General features: G+C 41.3%; 1 protein-coding gene across 13 annotated transcripts in view; it reads left to right on the forward strand.

Moving 5' to 3' along the window:
- The window catches only part of CFAP20DC (CFAP20 domain containing), a 343,042-nt gene that overhangs the window by 226,001 nt on the left and 93,862 nt on the right, over positions 1–23,179 (forward strand). Inside the window, exon 16 of one of the 13 annotated variants that reach the window (XM_051852252.2) lies at positions 10,868–11,165. The exons of the other annotated variants lie outside the window; for them this stretch is intronic. Within the exon in view, the coding sequence (XP_051708212.2) occupies positions 10,868–10,877 (10 nt within the window). The 3' untranslated portion in view covers positions 10,878–11,165. Of the gene's footprint in view, positions 1–10,867; positions 11,166–23,179 lie in introns of those variants that run through there. 13 annotated transcript variants of the gene reach the window in all.

The raw sequence follows: 23,179 nt of genomic DNA on the forward strand, positions 1-23,179 counted from the left end.
TGGCCCCAGACATACATCTTTTTATATACTTTGATGCCTTTCACTTTATCAAGTTAGCTTACATGAGTTCGAGTAGGCAGTCTCTTTGTTCATAATTTCAAAAAATTATAATATCCACCGGCGCCGCAGCTCACTAGGCTAATCCTCTGCCTTGCGGCGCCGGCACACCAGGTTCTAGTCCCGGTCAGGGCGCCGGATTCTGTCCTGGTTGCCCCTCTTCCAGGCCAGCTCTCTGCTGTGGCCAGGGAGTGCAGTGGAGGATGGCCCAAGTCCTTGGCCCCTGCACCCCATGGGAGACCAGGATAAGCACCTGGCTCCTGCCATCGGATCAGCGCGGTGCGCCAGCCGCAGTGCACCGGCCGCAGCGGCCATTGGAGGGTGAACCAACAGCAAAGGAAGACCTTTCTCTCTGTCTCTCTCTCTCTCACTGTCCACTCTGCCTGTCAAAAAAAAAATAATAATCTCAAAATTATGTCATTATTTCAAAAAATATCATTGGCTTATGTGCCATTTAGCAATACAGAAAAATATCATATTTTAAGCTTATTAGGAACAAGCAAATCTGAATTTAAATTTGGAAACATATGCTGTATTTTATGTCTATAAAAGCTAGTTTATCCATGTAAGTTACTATCACTTTATTGTACTAGGAATTTATTGAAAAGTCAGTCTCTCTTGAGCTCCGGCCCCAAAGGCTATTACTAAAATGCATCTCATTTTCAAGATGCAGCTCAAGCTATCTAACCTGTATCGTGGATTATCCCATGGAATAGACCAGAACTACTGATAGCACTGTATTGTGACTCTAGATATTGGTATCTATTACATAGTATCAGAATCCAGTTACATGCAACAAAAAACTTGGCTAATATGAAATGAGGAGAAATAGAAAGGAAGAGAGAAAGGCAAATGATATTTGTTAAATTAGAATACAGGGCTATATCTTAAACAGTACTTTAAAACATTCGTGGAAGAATGGAATTTTGGTGCAAAACAATTAGAAATCCATGCAGTTTTTTTCATAATGCACATTATCCATGAACTGTTTGAAGACTACCTCCTATGCATGGATTTCACAATATTTACACCAAAATAAACTTACCTTTCAGTTTCATTTTCTACCAGCTTTTTAGATACTCTCAGAACCCACAGAGAGCCAGGACTCAGGAACAGCCTGAAACCAGGATCTCGAAATCCAGCAGGCAGCCACACAGTGTCCTTGCTCCATCTCTCCTTGCTTCCTCCTGTCTGCTCCATTCTTCTCTCTAATCACCAGCCTTCTCAGCTTCCCATACCACATACGGTTGTCTGACAGCTCTTGAGTTTACATATTACAGTTCAAAGTACTTGCCAAAGCTGACAGATTATGTCTGAATCCCCAGTCTCTACTTCCCAAGAGAGAGTGATGGGCCTGACTCGGATCCATCTCTGCTTCTGGTCCAGGCAGGAATGAGCGGTGCACAAGGCCTTGTTGAAACTGATGACTCTCAAGAGCCCACCCAAGTGGTTTACCTAACCTAAAATATTCACAACAGAAGAATAGATGTTCTTTATTAGTGATCTCTTCAAAGTGTTCCTAGCCTATTCACATGATCTGCTCATTCTTTTATTTTACCTAGTAGAGGGAATTGTGCCTCTCATAATAACTTTAATAAGGAGTTCAAAATTGAGATTGGGTCAAGCATTGTGGCACAGTGGGCTAAGCACCAAGTGGGATACCCGTATCCCATTTTTGAGTGCCTCGTAATAGACTTGGCTGCTCTACTTCTGATCTATCTTCCTGCTAATGTGTACCCTGGGAGGCAGCAGGTGATGGCTCAAGAACTTTGGTCTCTGGCACCCACGTGAGAGACTCAGATGGGATTCCTGGCTCCTGGCTTTGGGGAATGAACCAGTAGGTGGAAAGTCTCTCTCTCTCTCTCTCTCTCTCTCTCTCATTTACACACACACACACAAACACACACACACGCTCACTTGTTTTCAAATTTAAGGGTGTTTTGTTTTTTAAAGATTTATTTATTTATTTGAAAGTCAAAGTTATACAAATAAGAGAAGGAGGCCGGCGCCGTGGCTCAATAGGCTAATGCTCTGCCTTGCAGCACCGGCACACTGGGTTCTAGTCCCGGTCGGGGCACCGGATTCTGTCCTGGTTGCCCCTCTTCCAGGCCAGCTCTCTGCTATGACCCAGGAGTGCAGTGGAGGATGGCCCAAGTGCTTGGGCCCTGCAACCCATGGGAGACCAGGAGAAGCACCTGGCTCCTGCCTTCGGATCAGCGCGGTGCGGCCATTGGAGGGTGAACCAACGGCAAAAGGAAGACCTTTCTCTCTGTCTCTCTCTCTCACACTATTCACTTGGCCTGTCAAAAAAAAAAAAAAAAAAAAGAGAGAGAGAGAAAAAATAAGAGGAGGAGAGAGAGAGAGAAAGAGAGAAATATCTTCCATCCACTGGTTCACTCCCCAGATGGCCACAATGGCTGGAGCTGTGCCAATCCAAAGCCAGGAGCCAGGAGCTTCTTCCAGGTCTCCCATGCGGGTGCAGAGGTCCAAGACCTTGGGCCATTTTCTGCTGCTTTCCTAGTCCATAGCAGAGAGCTGGATAAGAAGTGGAGCAGCTGGCTCTAGAGCTGGTGCGCATATGGGATGCTGGCACTGCAGGTGGCGGCTTTACCCACTATGCCACAGCACCAGCCCCAAGGGGTGTTGTTTTTAAAAGTTGAGATTGGAGAGGCGGGCTTTAGGCACAGCAATTAAAATACCACTCGAGACACCTTCATCCCATATAATAATACCTGGGTTTGAGTTCCAGCTCCATTTCCTATTACAGTTTCTTGCTGATGTGTACCTAGGAAGCAGTAGATGACGGCTGAAGTCCTTAGGTCCCTGCCAGCCACATGGAAGGGATGGATTGAGTTCCTAGGTCCTGGCTTCAGCTTGGCCCAGCCCTGACTGTTACAGATATTTGAGGAGTGAGTCAGCTGTTAGAGGATTTCTCTCTCTCTCTCTCTCTCTTTCAAATAAATTCTATTTTTTGCCATTGAAATTAGAATTTCAATATATATGAAAAAATGTTTTTGCATTCTTAAAATCAGTTGTCTCTTGATAGTAAAGAGCTTATCACTTGCATTCTTGCAGTTCTCCCTGATTTATCTAACAAATAGGTAATTGGAAATTCAACTTTGATCCAAATTCTAACAAAACCAGAATTTTTGGTCTGAAGAAATGAGAATGATAGTAAAAGTGTTAAAAAGTGGAGCCTTTTGTTCCAGTCAAAGAAGAAAAAGAACCTAATTGTCCCAATTTTGCTACTAACCTACTCTGTGGTCTTGGACATTCCTCTTGACTTCGCCAGACCAGTTGCTAATATGAACACCTTCATATTAAAAGAAAGGGTTTGAGTTCCATGCTGTCTGAGATCACATCCAACTTTTTGAATCTATGACTTTTATGAGACTCAAAAAACCAGTCGCACCATGAAAGGGTCATGCTAATTATTTTGCTGTCCTGTGTAGAAAATGTACTTGATAAATATTGTGTGGATGGATGAATGGATGACTAGATATGTGTATGTGGTAGCAGATGACTTTAAATATTTATTTTGTATGTTGATTCCCAAAGTTAGGATATCAAAAAGATGGATTATAAGAAAATTCACTTATGGAACAAGAATGTATCTTATGCAACCATTAGGGAAAATTAGTTTACATTTCTTCATAAAGAAATGAAAAGACAAAACTCTAAATAGAAAAAAATGTCATAAACCCCACTTGCCAGCCGATTTTCCACCAGTTTTCTAGAAAATTATTATGTAGCTGTTCAGAAAACCTGCATATTATATGGTATGGCTCTTGGCTCATGAATCCAGCAGCCTGGAGAATTGACAGGAAGGCATCACTGAGCCATAAATACAGCAGATGATACAATTATGAAATCAGCATATATCATCATATGAAACTGGAAAAAATGACTCATGGAATACACATAATTTAACATAAAATTGAAAGCTGTGATTCTTCTTAAGATCGGTATTTACTAGATTTCTTACACATGCATGCCATGATTTTGTCTTCAAAATACAGAATTTTAAAATTAACCTTTAAAATTAAAGGATACTGATAATTAATATGAACAAATACAAACGAGAAGTTGTAAGTGTCTAGTGCCTACCATCTTGGATAAGCAAGTATCTAACATGAATCCTGGATTGAAAGTGCTGCATATACAGACTTTGAATAATACATAATGAGGAGTTTGTTTCTTGATTTCCCGAACTCAATGTAGTTGTGATCAGAGTAATGCCAACATGGCAGAGATGAGATGGTACGGGCATGCGCATCCACCATGAGGAGAGCCTCATGCTGTCCCGTGGGAAGTGAAGTAGCCATGTGAGCTTCATTGAAATACCTGCATCTGCCTCAGAGACTCAGGAACCTATGATTTTGTTTTTAATTTTATTGAAGGAATACATACTTCTTACATTTTATATACACAGATTTAGGAACATAGTGATTCTTCTCACCCATACTCCCACCCTTCTTCCTCCTCCCCCCTTTCTTATTCTCATTCTTATTTTTTACCTGTGATTTTTAAGTTATGTATCCTCCTGCACACATATGCATACAGAGTCAGCTTTTAGTTAGCATCAGTAATGTAGCAGAACAACCAGAATCCCCAGAGTCTTTCATTTACATTGTAGTCTGGAAAGGCTTTCACTTCTACAGTTTAATTACTTTCTTAGTTGTGTGTGTGCAGAATTTAAAATAAAGATAGTGTTTAGTCGTAGCAGGCAAATCTAGGTTTTGAAGAGTTGGCACCCGAATGAAAATAGCTAAAATTCGGCATATGCTATTATATATTTTTTTCACAGTAAAATTATTCACTTCCACTCACAGGGTCATAGATCGAGGTGGGATGCAAGGGTAACCGTTTTCCTGAAAAGAGTACTATTTAGGAACTGAAACATGTATGGTTCATCTCATCATATTCCCTGGCGTGTCTAGATTTGCAGTAAAGCTACATCCCCATGTATTGTTAGGCATGGAGTAATACTGCCCATTATTTTTTCCCAACACACTGACTGATGCTTAGGCAACATTTAAGATGCTAGGGCTCTTGCCTCTGCATCTACCAACACTGCCTCCCCGGGCTCTGACAGCCTTTATGACAAGGTACGGAAATGGCTAACATAATCTAATACAATTTAGAGGCGTATGGGGTAAGAAGAAACAATTTCACAGTTCATTCATGTTGAGAAATGTTTCTGAGCATGTAAACTTGCCGGCTGCCAAACAGAGCAAAATGCATGCAATGTGCAGCCTCAAGTCATTTATTTTAAAATGCCATCCATTGGTTTGCAGGGTGCAGCACTGCCCCTTGGGCACATCTGTTTATATGTTTATGTAGATTCTTCAGGACAGAGCAAGACATTTTTGCTTGGAAATGGGTTTTATGAAATAAGCTGTAATTATGTTGTGATTGTCATACGGATGAAGTCGATAAGCACGCTTTCATTTCAAAGGATGATGATCCTTGCTATTTTTACAACTTACTGGATAATTAGGGAGAGAAGAGAATATAGGCAAAGGCTTCCTATGGATCTGTGTTTATGGAAATAAGTCATATAGAAAATAAGCCCAGAGCGGCCGAGCAGTAATGAATGATATGGTTTTCTCAAGTGTGTGCTTTCTGATGTATCGCTTATCTGTAGTTTTGTTAAATGTCATTGCTGATTGTGTTAGGGCTTGAATCCTTTGTAGCCTTGCCACATGTGTGTGATACAAACATACTTAGAGCTGTAATTATCTGATAAAGCCCCACAGACTTTGACAAATGATGAATAACCACTGCCCGTGATTCTCACTGGCGCAGCCGGCCCGCCTGAGGCAGGCTGGCCTGTGATTGGCCTGGCCTTCTAACCCACACGCACCACTCTGGACCCGTCACAGCACCGTCGTTTGTCTTTTTTCTCCAATCAGGACTCAACCTGATGAGATTCTCTTCTGTAACTTCAGCTGGTTTTTTGTGTTTTTTTTTTTATCCCCAACACAAAAGAATGAAAACAGTAAAATTAAATGCAGAACTTGCATTTGATGTCCCTCTTCAACCAATTCCGTTTGGATCTTTCTAAAACAAGGGGAATTTTTCACAAATATTCTTCCTTCAGATCAAGACGTGCAGATTTCCCAATTAACTAAGCAGGTGTTTTGTTTCCCTAAATGTAGTGTTTTGTTGTTTCCTGCTATTTGGATTTTTGCATTAGATCTTAATGATTTGTTTATAACACTGGAGGCATTGGTTTTTGTTTTTCTCGTTTCTCTTGCTAGCTCTAACCAGGAAGGAATACCAATACCTTTCAACTCATGATCCCATTCTCACCAGTTTCCACCTGCTGGCTTGAAGGCCCTGATTGTTCATATTCACAATCCGTGGTTCTGGATCAAAGCTCTTTGATTGAAGACCCCTCCCGCTGTTCTCCAAGTTCCCAAGGGCAGTGTGGCCCCTCTCTTTCTCTCTCTCTCTCTCTCTCTCTCTCTCTCTCTCTCTCTCCCCCTCTCCCTCTCTCTCCTCTCTCTCTCCCCCTCTCCCTCTCTCTCTCCCTATCTCTCCCTCTCTCTCTCCCTCTCTCTCTCCCTCCCTCTACCACCCTCTCCTCCCCCATACCTCTCCCTCTTCCTCTCCTTCCTCTCCCAACCTCCTCATAGTTCAGCACCTGCCTGGCAAGGGTAGAAGTCCAATTAGCTTTTGACCAAGTAAGAAATGGAAGGAGGTAGTAACAGTACCCCCACCAAGACACAATGGGAAATGAAAATATTTATTCTGTTAATTAATTACTAATTTAGAATGTTTGCCTCTGTTCTTTCTGGGGGAGAAAGGGTACAGGGCCAGAGAAAGTGCAGCCTGAGGCCCAGGGGAAGGGCATGGCCCTGAAAAGTGGAAGACACTTAACAGCTGCTGTTACGTGGCCACAGCTAGATGCATCCTCATGCTCACTGTCTCATGCTCAATTTTGCAATCCAGTGCAGATGAGCTTCCCTGTTGTTTAGCCAAGGAACCCACTGCTGCATGAAATGTTGCAGCTCATACCTTGAGCAGCACTCAGTGAGTACTTTGGAAATACCTGCAATCGGGGTGTGAACTCAGCCTTGCACAGGAGAAAGCACAGCCTTCACAGCCCTGGGCCCACGCACAGACTCTGCTTCTCTTGGCAGTGGTTACTTTTTCCCTGTGCTTGTGTTTGTTTCTCCTGTTAATGAAAACCATTACATTTTGAAATTGATTAAAGTTAAAACATGTAATTTTTCACTCTAGCAATATGTTATGTTTACCAGCGTTTACAGCTTCATATTATGCTGTTCATTACTGCATAAAAACCCACTTAGTATAATAAATTCCTTACAAGTCAAATGTCCAGCCTGTTCAAAATGACTTCAAGGTGAAAAGGCAAACAACTTTTAACTGGTTTGATTGAATTAACACTCACATTATTGTTCTATTGACTCTTTCTTGTCCATTGATTTTTAAAAGCCTTTAGCTCCCTGGCCATCCATTAAGACAAATCAGATGCAATCTGGTGCTCGAAAATTCCGGTTGAGTAGTGGGTGTTTGCATGGGGAAAAAAGTGTCCTGTGTTCTGAAACAGGAGAGTTAGAAGTCAGTTTCTCATATTTTGTTGTAAACAGCTCCTTTGCATTTGACTTTAGAGGTGAACAACAATAACTTTTGAATTGTGTGGACACTTGGACTGTAGTGGCCATGCCAGATGGTGATTTGTAGATGATCTATGTCATTGTCTCTGATTTAAGATGAAAAGTAAGCAAGCTAGCATTTTACATAACTCATATTTTTAAGCCTGAATTCTCTTTACTTGTAGAATAGACTAATAAACAAAATGTATCAAAGTAAGAAAGGAAAAGATTTTCTGTTGAGTTAGTAGTGAAGAGCTTTTAAATAATAGAACCACTGTTTATCAAAATAATCGTAAAAAGAGACCTAAGATCTGGCCTAGTTTGAGGTCAGTTAACATCATGATGAAAAGGAAAGATCCAGGGGCAGGCATTTGGCACAGCAATTAAGACTAGAGTGCCCAGGTTCACTAGACTGGAGTGCCCAGGTTCAAGTCCCAGCTCTGTTTCCAATTTCAGCTTCCTGCAAATGTGCATCCTGGGAGGCAGCAGATAATGGGCCCATTGCTTCAGTCCCTGCCACCCACATAGCAGATCCAGACTGAGTGCCTGGCTCATGGCTTCATCCTGGCACAGCCCCAGCTGTACAGGCATTTGAGGAATGAACCCTCAGATGCAAAATCTCTTTGCCTGTCTCTGTGCCTTTCAAATAAATAAAAATAAATAAATGTTTTTAAAAACTGAAAGTTTCAGCTTAAATAAAATCACAGTGTTGGGGCCAGCATTGTAACATAATGGATTGGGCTGCCACCTACAATGCCAGCATCCCATATGGGCACCAGTTGGAGTCCCAGCTGCTTCACTTCTGATCCAGCTCCATGATGATGTGCCTGGGAAAGCAGCAGAGGATGGCCCAACTCCTTGGGCCCCTGCCACCCTTGTGGGAGACCCGGGTGAAGCTCCTGGCTCTTGACTTCAGGCTGGCCCAGCCCCAGCTGTTTTGGGAGTGCTCTTAGCAGATAGAAGAGTTTCTCTCTCTCTCTCTCTACCTGTCTCTTCTTTCTCTCTACCTGTCTCTCTCTCTGGTTCTGCCTTTCAAATAAATAAAAATAAATATTTTTTAAAAATCACAGCATTGCTTTTAGTTTAGCAGTGATATTTATGTTAATGAAGCTTCTTGTGAGAAAAGAAGAGTTTGTTTTAAATTATCTTTTTCTTTACACCTAAGTGGGGCTTGAGGGTGGGGAATGAGAATCCATTCATTAGCCACAGTCATTGAAAAAAAATTCCATTCTGTTCAGTGCTTTGACCTGATGAAGGATGCACTTACTTTGTCTTTCACCATATGCCTTCTTCTGGTCTCTTTAACACTTACTGAAACCTGAAATTTACTTCATTTTGGAAACACTATTAATTCACATGAGAAGTCCAGAAAAGGTTTTGTTTCTCTGCAGGAATAATGGAAAAATAAGTGGGGGCCGATGCTGTGGTACAGTGTGTTAAAGCCCTGGCCTGCAGCACCGGCTTCCCATTTGGGCAACAGTTCAAGTCCCAGATGCTGCACTTCCGATCCAGCCCTCACTCTCCCCCACCCCCCACTAATTCGTCTCAGAAAACAGTGAAAGAAGCGCCTGGCTTCAGATCAGCTCAGCTGCAGCTGTTTCATCTATTTAGGGGGTGAACCAGCAGATAGAAGGCATCTCTCTCTTACCTCTCTCTATAACTCTTTCAAATAAATAAAATAAATAATTTTTTAAAAAATAATGGAAGAAATGAGAAACAAAAACACCCACCCAAGCAACATCCTTTAAATTTGCTTGTGAATTTCTAAATTTCAGTGCTAGCAAAAAAGAAAGTTGCAGCAAGGCATACAGTAAATGAAGATATTATGTATTAGGGAAGGAATGAATCTGTCATTTTGACGGATTGTGAGGCGAAGAGCAGATTAACAGATTACTCATAGTCAGAAGGCAGCTTGGTGTGAAAAATGTGCAGGAAATGATAAGTGCGGGTTTGTGCTGATTTAATGATATTTTTAAACTACAATAACACTCCGGTAGTATAATATAATAAAGCACTTGGCTTGCATTTTTAAATCATCAACATATTTCTAGTGTGACCTTAAAAACATTTTGGGCCATTCTCTATTAAAATATGTAGCTTTCAAATTAGAAAAAGGTACCATCTTAAATACTGCAGCAAAGCTGATACAGGAAGTGTCGCTGGCGTTTAAAACCAGTTCTTTCCTAAACTGGCGTTTATAGTACAAATTTTAATCATGTTTTAAGCATACTGATACCACTTGTACATTTTCTTCAAGCATGTAAATCACTTATCACAAGAAATGGTTGTCTTTCAACAGCCATTTCCAGTGAAATGCTTCCAAGAGGCCACTGGTTTGTCTCCAGGTTTTCAGTATCAGTTTTTAGTCTTGTAGTTGAGATCATGGAGTATTTATGAAAAAAGCTACTGTGTTTTCACACAGATAGTGTTTAAAAGCAATTCAAATCTTGAGTACTCAGTCATAGCAAGAGATAAGATGAATTGCTTGTTTTATTTTGTAGTATTTCAAATATCTACTTGAAAGCAAAACATTTTAAAAGGTTTATATTTCCATATAAATAAAACTGAAATTTGAATAGCAATGCACACTTTGTTAATTTGACAATGATAGACTTGCATTACCGTGAATTTTCAGAATAGATTTCTGTGATGCACTTAAATAGTTTTTATTTAGCATCTTAACATTCAAAACCTAATGTAAGATTTGAGTTGTTTCATATTATCTTCTCTCATTCCATACTATCTGCTCTCAGCTCATCATCATGCTTTACATAATTAGGTACGATGAAACTTGTTACAGAGTGAAATATGATGTATGCTGTCTAAACACTTGTGTCTCCCCCAAGTGCCAATAATTACACTAATATAGCATATCCGGGGCTTGAATTTCAGACATGATTATGGTTCAAATTATGGTTTTATGTATACAGTGAAGACTTTTACCAAAATTTAGCATGTTTCACATTTCTTCTCTTGTAATAGTAATACTCTCAACCTGGGATAAAAAACTACTATAAAAAAGTAGTCAGTATTCTTGGTAGGAACCCTGACATGTATATAGCAAAGGTTGTATGCATGTTTTCTGGAATCCTTGAATATTTATTGTCTGCCATAGTTACTAACACCAGTGGCCAAATATCTCCACCTCTCCAGATTCCAAGCTCATGGTTGGATTTCACTTTCAGGTTTGGCTGAAGCCAACTATCTCACCTGGTTCTAGCCAATGAATTAGGAACAAAATGGCCAGTATTGTTATGTGGCTGGATTAAGTAAAACTGGTATGAAACTCTCCAAATATTCTTTTCCTCTGACGCTGGGACAAGAAACATTCAGGATGGTCGTGATTCTGCCATCCTGGTCACTGAAGGTCAGTGATTAATTGAGTCCCCTGCTGATCTGTTAACGGACACTTACCATGAACAAAAAATGAACTTTTGTTGTTTTTGAGCACTGAGATTTCAGGGGTTATTTGTTAACAAGCATAGCCCATGCTTTTTCATATGTCGCTCCCCGTCTTCATGGAGGAGCGACACTGAACCCTGCCTAGGCTTCATATCCGAGTCACGGCACCATTATGTCGCTCCCCGTCTTCGTGGAGGAATGACACAGGACCCTGCGCTGTTCTTTTGTCTGCTCGGCCCTTCCCGGGTTTGCTGCTGGTTCTTCCCGGGTTGGCTACCGTCCCTTCCACCTCCGTGGAAGGGCGGTTCCCCCTGCCGCTTTCCCCACTTCCGCGGGGGAGCGGCACACTGCCGGCCGGCTCTCTCTGGGGCTGCACAGGTGTTCCTTCAGATAGATGTTCCTGGTGCATGTTGTCTCTCTCCTCCTTTATAGTCCTCTTCCACCAATCCCAACTCTGCTACCCACACGCTAAGTACGCTGCTCTCCTCCAATCAGGAGCAGGTCCTACAGTTTATTGGTTGAACTGGAGGCAGCTGTGTAGAAGCTGTTTCTCCCTTCTCAGCGCCATATTGTGGGAGAGCAGATGCATAGAATAAGTCTTAATTCCAGTAACTTAGTCTAGTCCGAGTTGCTCCCCACATTCATACTGACATAGTTACTTACTGTGGTACTGTGGTTCTGTCACTGAAAGTATAGCATTGCATCTATTTTCATACTTAAGGTTAGAAATTGCTTAGAACTTTGAGCTCAGTATACAGTTTGTTGGCATAAATACATGGTTTGTACTGATCAACAGCCAATGTTTAGTAATATGATGAATCTAAATTATTTTAGTTAACAAACAATCCAATGCTTTCACATGGGGCATCTCAAAAAGTTCATGGAAAAGTAAAATTAAAAGGTAAGTTGAGGCCGGCACCGCGGCTCACTAGGCTAATCCTCCGCCTTGCGGCACCGGCACACCAGGTTCTAGTCCCGGTCGGGGTGCCGGATTCTTTCCCGGTTGCCCCTCTTCCAGGCCAGCTCTCTGCTGTGGCCAGGGAGTGCAGTGGAGGATGGCCCAAGTGCTTGGGCCCTGCACCCCATGGGAGACCAGGAGAAGTACCTGGCTCCTGCCTTCGGATCAGCACGGTGCGCCGGCCATTGGAGGGTGAACCAACGGCAAAGGAAGACCTTTCTCTCTGTCTCTCTCTCTCACTGTCCACTCTGCCTGTCCAAAAAAAAAAAAAGGTAAGTTGATTTTGGTACAAAATGTTTTGAGATCCATATATTTTTTTCATGATGTTCATTCTCTAAGAACTCTTTGAAAACCTCTTTTATGTTTTATGAATGATAATTTGGTCACTCATGTATTACTCATGGAATGTTAAGATTATATTAGCTAGCTAGCTATGTACAGCTAGCTATCCCCTGTCCTTTGTCTGTGGCCAACATTGCTGATGGATCACAGTCCTTTTGCCTACATAGGACCAATCTAAATTTAGTCCTTCTTGGTAATATAATCCATGCAATATTCCCTATCAGAATTACCATGTGATTTTGTTATGGTTAGATAATAATCTGAATGTCCCCGATAGGCCCATGAATTGAAGGCTTGGTCCCCAAAGTCTTATGTTCATCATTGATGAATTAATGTTCACAGCCAATGGTTTGAAGATAGAGAGTTGATATAGTAGGTGTGTAGGAGGTGGACCCCAATGGAAGGTCTTCAGGTCACTGGGGACATATCCTCAGAAGCTAGTTCTTGTTAGAGAGTTGATTATTAAGGCCAGGTTGGGCCTAGCTTGCATCGCTCGCTCGCTCACTCACTCGCTCTCCTTTGCTTTCTCTGTTCACTGTGTGACCATCCCTCCACAATCCTCATAACCTAACCAGATGCTTAAACCAGAGGGCCACTTCATCTTGGACTGTGAACCTCCAAAACTGGGAGCCAAAACAAACCTTCTTCCTTTTCTAAGTAGCTCTTTTCAGGATACCTTTCAGGTACTTTAGTTATAGTGCTTTTGAAAAGCTGACCAATACAGATTTATATGCTATTTGTATTCTTTGAGCTAGAATTTCCATTATTTATTTAATGAACCAGGTTTTCAAATGAAATCTATTCCTAGACCTACATGACAATCCCTAGTCTTGGAGTTAACATTTTACTTACATCTACTCTAAAAGTCATCTGCCCTCTGCAGCACCAACAAGAAACTTGGTCTGCTCCTCCCTCACCCTGTCTACCTCAGTTTTTCCCATTCCCTGTGATCAAAATCTTACAACATTAAGTGACAAGCATGATATATTATTAAGTTAATTAATATGATTTCTGCCTCTAGCAATGGCAGACTTGGTTGTTTCACACTAACTTTCCCTCTGAGAACAACCAGAAAAGCTAAACAAAATGTGAAAATCATCTGAGTGATGTCTTTGGAGAGCTTCCAAAGCAATGAAGATTTATGGGGCCTCCATCAAGGAGAGGCAGCCAGGCACACTGTGCGACTTCTTTCAAGAGAAAAGCCAGTTTGAGAGCACAGCTGAGGGACTGAGCTGCTGATCACAGCCTTCAGTGCCTTATGAGCTTGGCAGACAAAAATTGGAAGTAAGGCCGATGAAATGGGGCCATTGTAAGTTCCAAAATGCTACACCTTGAGTAAAAGAGCAAACCAGAAATAGACTGGCTCTCTGGAGGATTAAAGACACATTTTTTTAATTTTTATATTTAATTTGCACTTATTTAAAAGAAAAACAGAAAGAGGTCTTCAGTTTGCTGGATCACTCTCCAAATTATCATCCCAGCCAGTCTGGACTAGGCCTCAGCCAGGAGCCCAGAACTCAATCTGGGTTTCTCATGTGTCACCAGGTTCTTGAGTCATCACCTGCTGCCTCCCATGATGCACATTAGCAGGAAGCTGGAATCAGAAGCTCAGCTCAGACTCCACCCAGGCACAGTAATGTGGGGTGGGGTGGGGGTGTCCCAACTGGCATCTTAATTGCTGCACCAAACTCCCATCCTTGAATTCACATCTTTAAAAAAAATGATGTATTTACTTATTTTGAAAGTCAGAATTAGAGAGAGGAAGAGAGAGATTTTCCATCGGCTGGTTCACTTCCTAGATGGCTGCCAGTCAGCTCTGGGCCAGGCAGAAGCCAAGAATTTCTTCCAGGTCTCGCACATGGGTAACTTGAGCTATCCTCCACTGCTTTTTCCAGGCCATTAGCAGGGAGCTGGATGGGGAGTGGAGCAATCACTAGACTTAGCAACAAACTAGACCTGTATGGAATGCCAGCCTTGCAGGTGGCAGCTTCACTTGCTATGCCACAGCCCCGGCCCCTGAAGACACATCTTGAGTCTTCCAAATTGCTTAGATTAGGACACTCTTACCCGACCCACATGGCCTGCTGGAAGCAAAGAAATCCCACGTGGAGGAGAATAAGCCACTTATGTAATTTTTAATTTTCTAGCAGCCACCTTTAAAAAGTGAAGCACTAATGGGGCCAGCACTGTGGCACAGCGGGTTAACGCGCCCTCCTGAAGCGCCAGCATCCCATATGGGTGCCGGTTCGAGACCCGGCTGCTCCACTTCCCATCCAGCTCTCTGCCATGGCCTGGGAAAGCAGTAGAAGATGGCCCAAGTCCTTGGGCCCCTGCACCCACATTGGAGACCGGGAAGAAGCTCCTGGCTCCTGGCTTCAGATTGGCACAGCTCCGGCGGTTGCGGCCAGTTGGAGAGTGAACCATCGGATGGAAGACCTCTCTCTCTCTCTCCCTCTCCTCTCTCTGTGTAACTCTAATTTTCAAATAAATAAATAAATCTTTTAAAAAAAAAAAAAAAGTGAAGCACTGATAAAATTAGTCTTTTTTTTTTTTTTTTTTTTTTTTTTTTTGGCAGGCAGAGTGGACAGTGAGAGAGAGAGACAGAGAGAAAGGTCTTCCTTTTGCCGTTGGTTCACCCTCCAATGGCCGGCGCGGCCGGCGCGCTGCAGCCGGCCCACCGCGCTGATCCGAAGGCAGGAGCCAGGTGCTTCTCCTGGTCTCCCATGGGGTGCAGGGGCCAAGGACTTGGGCCATCCTCCACTGGACTCCCGGGCCATAGCAGAGAGCTGGCCTGGAAGAGGGGCAACCGGGACAGAATCTGGCGCCCCAACTGGGACTAGAACCCGGTGTGCCGGCGCCGCTAGGTGGAGGATTAGCCTATTGAGCCGCGGCACCGGTGATAAAATTAGTCTTAATAATTTATTTTATTTTACCCGTAATAGCATCATGTAATAGTAGCATGCAGTTGTTGAAAGAAAAAGCTCTTCCTCTACCAAGTTAGGTTTGAGTGATCAGGGTCTGCAGCTTAATTGAATAGGTTAACAGAAGAGATGGTTTATTACACATGCATGTAAGGGCATTTTTAAGGAGTGGTTCTCCTGTCAGCCAGAGTAAGGGTTGATACATCGGTTTAATACGGGGATGGAGGTGGGAGTAGGGCTTCAGTGGGAAAGGATGGAAGCCTCTGGTAAGGATTGTTTACCCAGTTTCTTGGAATGTATGGGTGCTAAAGCTGCCTCTAGTTGCCTCCCTAACTGAGAACTTGTTGGGGGGAGGGGTAAGTAGACAGGGAAATGCTGAGGGGACAGTGGCTAACTCTCAGAAGATGCTGCTTTAGGCAAGATATAGGAAATTCAGATAAGGTTTTTCTCTGCATCTGTTATCTGTCTACATGCTTTCAATTTAAAATAGTCTGCTGTTTTAGTGCTTTGTTGGTCCTTTCATAACAACATAAAACATTGTTAATGAGATATTTAACATTCTTTCTTTCATATTAAGTCCTTTGAATCCAGGGTATGTTCTAAACTCGCAGCCCATCTCAATTCAGACTACCCCCATTTCAAGTGCTCAGTAGCTCCTGTGGCTAGTGACTTACCATATTGGACAATGCAGTTCTAGAAGATAACATTGAAGAATAGCTTCATGACCTTGGGGTAGGAACAGATTTCTGAAACAGGTCTAAAATATCACTAACCATAAAGGAAAGTAGTAGTAAATTGAACTGTTAAAGTAGAAACTATTAAAGGAAACCACTAAGAAGGCAAAAAGGCACAACACAGATTGGAAAGAGAAATTTGCAACACAAGAAAGGCTCATCCAGAATATATAAGAAACAACAAACCAGTGAGAAAAAGGAGGCATCCCAAAAGAGAGTAAAAATTGCCAAGAGACTTGAACAGGTATTTCACAAAATATCCAAATGGCCAAATGGTCAGTAAATATATGGAAATATAATGGTACTTCGAAAAGTTTGAGGAGAAAAAATGGAATTAAAAGATAAGTTTATTTTAGTATAAATTTATTTTAAATCTATGCAGTTATAATATATACCTTCCCAGTAGAAAGAGCAGGGCCATCAAAGAAGGAGGTACCTTTCTCTGAAGGGAGGAGAGAATTTCCACTTTGACTATGACCTTGTCTGAATAAGATCTAAGTCAGTGAACTCAAAAGGCTTCCATAGCCTTGGCAACTCATGATTAGAGCCTAGGGAGATTACTGACGCCAGAAACAAGAATGTCAAATTGTTAAGTCAACAACAGGAGTCACTGTGCACTTACTCCTCATGTAGGATCTCTGTCCTTAATGTGTTGTCCAGTGTGAATTAATGCTATAACTAGTACTGAAACAGTATTTTACACTTTATGTTCTTTGTGGGTGCAAACTGATGAAATCTTTACTTAATATATACTAAATTGGTCTTCTGTATACAAAGATAATTGAAAATGAATCTTGATGTGAAAGGAATGGGAGAGGGAGCGGGAGATGGGAGGGGTGCGAGTTGGAGGGAAGTTATGGGGCAGAGGGAAAGCCATTGTAATCCATAAACTGTACTTTGGAAATTTATATTTACTAAATAAAAGTTAAAATAAAAAAAAGAAAAGAAAAAGAAAAAATAATAATATATACTTTCCATGAACTCTTTGAAATACCCTTGTGTGCACCAACCCCTGAAACATCAGAGAAATGGCAAGTACACATACACTGTGAAGCAACAAGAACACTCACACTGTGCTGGTGGAAGAATAAATGATACAGCTACTTTGAGAAACTGTTTAGCTGGCATCTCCACAACTAAACATACCGTATCTTTTCTCCTTAACAATTCCCTTCCTATATATACAAGCAGTAGGATGTACATATGTGCATCCAAAGTCATACATAAACTGATAATCCATTCCAATCCCCAGAATTGACACAGATTAAAGTGAAAGCATATGAGCTACAGAAGATAGAGACGGACATCTGATCCAAACTTCCTTTATCTGATTAAAATAGAGCCTTCCAAAATACACCTGCCATTAACTCTCCTTGAAGGGAATTTCCTATAAATTCAACTACCATGGAGACAGACTACCCCATTGTCATTGGCATCTTAAAAAGCCCAATGGAACTTTCCATACTTTCCTACTGAAGACCTTAATTACCCTCCCCACCCACTCCCAACCTTAGTTAAGCTGGTATATAAACCTTTATGTCTAGCTGTTCAGTGCGTTACTGATTACTGTCTTTTCTCCTGTCACTTTTTGTATTGTCAGTTGACTTGCAAACCCCTAACCACCAGACCTAAGTTAGATGAGGAAAAAGCTTTTCTTCCCCACATGAACATACTCCATGACAGCTTAAAACTGGAACCACCCTATTCTCCTTTGGGATTATAGAGAATAAGTAAATTGTGTGGTATTCAAACACAAATTCAAGTGTATTTTACACTTAAAAACACAGATGTATTTTACAAATGTAATAGGGATGGAGAAAAGGTAGACAAGTGAGAAATAACTGTTGTTTAATTCCATTCATGTAAAAACAGACAAATTGGTGTGTAGTGTTGCTAGTCACCAATCTGGGTCATCTCTGGAGAGAAGGATGTATAGTGTGACCAGGAGAAGGAGGAAGGAAGTAGCTATCTCTTGAACTGGGTTGTGGTCCCAGTTTACTTTGGGACCATTCATTAAGCTGTACTTATTTCTGTGTATGGCATCCGTTGATAAGAGCATATCTATAAGAATCATTAGTGTAATTCTTAGTCTAATATAGTCAGCTCACTTTTTCTGGCATTTTGATGTTTATGGTGCTCTCTGTGTTTTTACCACTGAGCTTGTAAGCTTTCTGTAGAATGAGGGCCATATTTAAGTTGAATAGCAGTTGGAGCACAGCATGAGTAATTATCAAAATGGTGGTAGCTTGGCGACTTGAAAGAATTATTGCCCTCTCTGGCAAGCCCAGTTTACTCACAAGAACCTCCTATGCAACAAAAGAGTTTTGATTATTTCCTCCCCATTTTTTAAAAATAGTGTTTAGCGGTCGTATCTATTCAAAAGTCCGTTGATCACCCACATCAGCAATTCTATCACAATATTTTTCATTAACTGAAATGTTACAATTAACACACCCTGCAACTGCTAGGGAATGAATCTAGTCAACTAAATATCCTGTCAGATTTCTCCAGTTCTTTATTTTCTTGTGCAACCAGCCAACACTGGGGGAAAATTAAATTGTCATTCACCCCCACAGAGCCTTCTTTTTAGCATATCATTGTTTTATTTGACTACTGAGCATAAAGGTTTAACCAAACTTTGAAAAGAAAATGGAAATCAGTACACACATATGGTATCTGATAATGTGACACACTTAATGATGAAAATGATACCCTGTAGTTACTCTTTACAAAAGCTCAGAGAGCTAAATTAAAGCATTAAATTAAACCCCACCTACTCTTTCTGCACCATTAAGTGCCATCATTCCTCAGAAAGGTTTAAATGATTTCATTTTATATTCTAATTTTAAGGTAGTTATTGTCTAAAGTTAGAAAAAGCTGTAAAGTTTTCTGCTCTGGATTTGTTCATGAATTAGTTGCAAAGTACTTAAAATATACATATTTATAACTCTTTGAAATGTGTTATCTAAAGTTACTTGAAAGTGAATCTTTTCCTTCAGTTCCGAGTAATAATAACTGCTAACACTATCACTGTATGGTGATGTTGCTGTATGGTACTGTGTGTGGAGAGATTGCATATGTGTTCTATTACTTTACTTAATCCCAGCTATAGTCCTATGTGGTCAATTCTATCATTTCCATAAACCAGATGAAGAAACAGAGGAGCAGAGTTCAGCCCAAAGTTTGCAAGACTAAAAGGAAATTTAAAATGAGATCAAAAACTGTGCAAGCTGGAGTGGGCGTTTAGCCTAGCAGTTAAGATACCAGTTAAGACATCCGTGCCCGACAACAGAGTACCTTAGTTTGAAACCTAGATCCAGCTTCCTGCTGATGCAGACCCTGGGGAGCAGCAGTGATGGCTCAAGCCATTGGATTCCTGCCACCCACATAGGACACCTCGCCTGGGTTTCCACTACCTGGCATTGGCCTGGCTCAGTCCTGGTCATTGCAAGCATTTAGGGAGTAGGCCAGCAGATGGAAATTCTCTATATATCTCCCTATCTCCCTTACTCTCAAATAAGTGTATATATTTTTTCTCTCATATCAGTATTTATTTATATTTTCTGTATTCATATATAATATATATTTCTCTCAAATATGTGTCTATATATTATTTATGTATGTATGTATGTATATTTCTGTTGTGGTGGTAGTCATTGCTGTTGCTATAATCCTGCCCTAGCGACTTGTTTAGCCAGGCGTGCAGCATGGGACTATATTAATGTCTTATTTTGTGATCAACCAAGGCTTGTTGGATTTAGGAAATCCATGTTAGAAACTGAAGTAGTCAACCTAAAGTCATGGAATTTTTCTCTTTGATTCCCAGTTGCCTCCCCATGAGTGCTTAGCCAAGTGCTTATCAGTTGATCTATTCTTCTACGTAGTTGTCATACTCATGAGTTTGTTTCGTTTTTTTTCTATGTTTTTCTATGTCTCAGTCATGGTTCCTGACCAGTTAACAAATGTCACCATGTTGACTGCCTGAGAGATGTGACAGTTGAGAAATACTGTTGACCTGACCATTTAAGGCAGGTTGTGCCTACCTGATCAGTTGCTAAGCACTTGAGACAGGCTGCTTTGTGGTGTGTTTTGGTATGATTCCAGAGCCTAATTTCTCATATGGTTCTGTGAGTATGGACCCATTGTATTCCCTATCAATCTTTTCATTTTCTTGGGGCAGTGTCTTGTCTCATCAGCAGATGGCAGGGTTCACCATCAGTAAGGAATATCTGGTTCCTTATTCCCACAGGGGCCCTTCTTAACTGTGTATTAACCCTTCTAATGTCTCACAGTATCATGGTGAGGGTGTGTGCACATGGCCAGACAGGAAGCCAGAGAGATTCAGGAGCCAGGCTTACTTTTTTTATAACAGCTTGCTCTCTATCTGGAACCTATCAAATTCCCTCAAGACCAACATAAATCCCTTGGGAGAATAGCACTGCTAGTGACACAACCACCTTCAAATGAATCCCACTTCTTAAAGGTTCTGGCACCTCAACACCACCACACTTGGGATCAAGCCTCCAGCATGTGAACATCTAGGGCATACTCAGACCATAGCATCCTAAATGGAGTTTTCCTCCATAAACACAAACAAGAGAAAAATAAACAACTTTTCTTTATGTGCATTTTCATATATTCATGGGAGACACAAGGGGAATGAAGTGCCTCTGAATTCAAGCCTGTACAGCATCTTCAACAAAAAAAAAAACATTGAATTTTTGGATAAATGGCAATACAAAAGAAAATAACTGAGTATATAGGAGCAGCAGTTTATGGGAAAGCAAATAGTGATAGATAAAGGCTACTTAGGTTTGTTCATGAAAATTACTTGATGCCATCTCCAGGCCCCAAAGGGCTCCACCTTTGTCTCCCCTGCTTGAATGGGTGCTTAGGGGAAGACTACCTTTTGTCTTTGTAAATCTATCCTGTTCTTTTAAGCAAATAGAAGGGAGCAGAGAGCTTTCTGGCATCTGCTGCAGCTTCTCAGTTGCCTTTGGCACTACAGTTCTTACACCAAAAGCATATTTGGGAGTAGCACATCCTGGTCTTTCATAGTGTTACGCTTAACTGCTCATGAATCCAGCAGAAGTCCAAGAATGAACTCTTGCCTGGCTTTAGTCTCATACCCGCCCCCATATTGGGAGTGAAGAGAGGCTTACCCTACTCACTGTCCAAACTACATGAAATGGATTACACATAGGAAGGAAGAGCTAAGTTCTTTGAAGAAGGCAAGATAAAGAGTGTTAAGCCAGCCAGAATCAAAGTTACTGTAATATATTATTCATGAGTAGGCTCCAAGTCTACAGCAGCTCACTTCGTAAGTATTTGTTCAATGACTATTACATGCGTGCTGTACCTGTTCTTTCCTCCCTAATTCCCTTCCATTTCCCTTCAAGAAAACATATTTGGGGGCAGGCATTTGGTATTGCAGTGAAAATGTTACCTTAGACACCCACATACCACATCGGAGTGCATAGGTTTGCATACTGGCTCTGCTCCCAATTCCAGCCTCTTGCTAATGCAAACCCTAGGAGACAGCAGGTGATGGCTCATGCTGTAGGGTCCATACTGGCCATGTGGTATATAGTTTTGTCCTGACCTAGCCTCTGTTGCAGGCATTTAGGAAGTGAATAGTAGATGGAAAATATCTCTTGCTCGCTCGCTTTCTTGCTCTCTCTCCCCCTTCCCCCTCACCAAATTAAAATACACAAACACACACACACACACACACACATGTACACACATATACCATCTGAATACAAATGGTATTGAGGTTTCCTTGAATTCTTTTCCATTTATTTTTAGGTGATTGTTTATAGATTCCATTAGTGAAACTGGTTTTTGGTAGTATTCCATGCAACATATATAACCTCACTGCAACATGCTAGCAACTATTTAATTGTGATCTTCCTAAATTCTTTTTTTTATTTTTTGCCAGGCAGAGTTAGGCAGTGAGAGAGAGAAACAGAGAGATAGATCTTCCTTGCTTGGTTCACTCCCCCAGTGGCCGCCACGGCCGGCACTGCGCCAATCTGAAGCCAGGAGCCGGGTACTTCCTCCCGGTCTCCCATACGGGTGCAGGGACCCAAGCACTTGGGCCATCCTCCACTGCCCTTCTGGGCCACAGCAGAGAGATGGACTGGAAGAGGAGTAACCGGGACTAGTACCCAGCACCCCAACTGGGACTAGAACCCAGAGTGCCAGCACTGCAGGTAGGGGATTAGCCAAGTGAGCCACGGCGCCGGCCAATCTTCCTAAATTCTAAGGTCAAAAACAAAGAATTTTTACCCTCAAATGCTTGAGAGTTGCTATTTTAACAAACTGTATTGCAAATATTGACTACACAAAGTAGAATCATCACTTCATAGTTAAAACTAATTCTAAAGAGTAACAAACCTTTAATAAGCCAATCTTGCATTAGACATCTTGACATTTAAATTGACTTCATGCAAATAAAATAAGCACATTGAATTTCATGATTTACTCATCAAACAATGTGTAGATGCATTTCACTTTCGCATCTTAAACATGTAATAAGGACATTTCATCTCTTTAGTGTGGCATATTTTCCTGATGAATTCCATATCCAACTTAGATGACAGTAAACTGAAAAATCTCATATCACTTTTTTACACTTCTGTTTTATTGTGTGATCATTCCAGGTAGTTGATTTTTCCTGTGTGTCTGCACTGAAACATTCAGAAGCCACTACCCATTTTTGATGCCTTAACTAAAACTTACTTTTCCTGCATGGAAATACCAAGAGGAAGAATTGAAATGTTCATTCTCATGGTCCCCATAAGAAATTGACTAAAAAAGAGTTTTCACTTTATCCTGGCTTGACTTTGAATATTTAGGGAAAATGCTCAATTTGTAGCTTCATCTAATGGCACTACAATGTCACACTTCTCTGTTTAACATTCAGCTTTGTTAATCAAGAAAATCGTGGATTGGCTCCATGCATGTTGATTACATTGATTACAGCTGTGGGCCTTGATAGCATTTTTTTTTCAAGTGTCTCTAATTAATCAGACAATGCTTGATTAGTTTTTTCTGTTCAGAGGAGATAAACTGACTTCCTTGAGAATTTTCACCCCTAAACAATTCCCCTACTCCCCTCCAGTGAGAGGCAAAGGG

The sequence above is a fragment of the Oryctolagus cuniculus genome, chromosome 10 (assembly GCF_964237555.1).
Source record: "Oryctolagus cuniculus chromosome 10, mOryCun1.1, whole genome shotgun sequence".
Lineage (NCBI taxonomy): Eukaryota > Metazoa > Chordata > Mammalia > Lagomorpha > Leporidae > Oryctolagus > Oryctolagus cuniculus.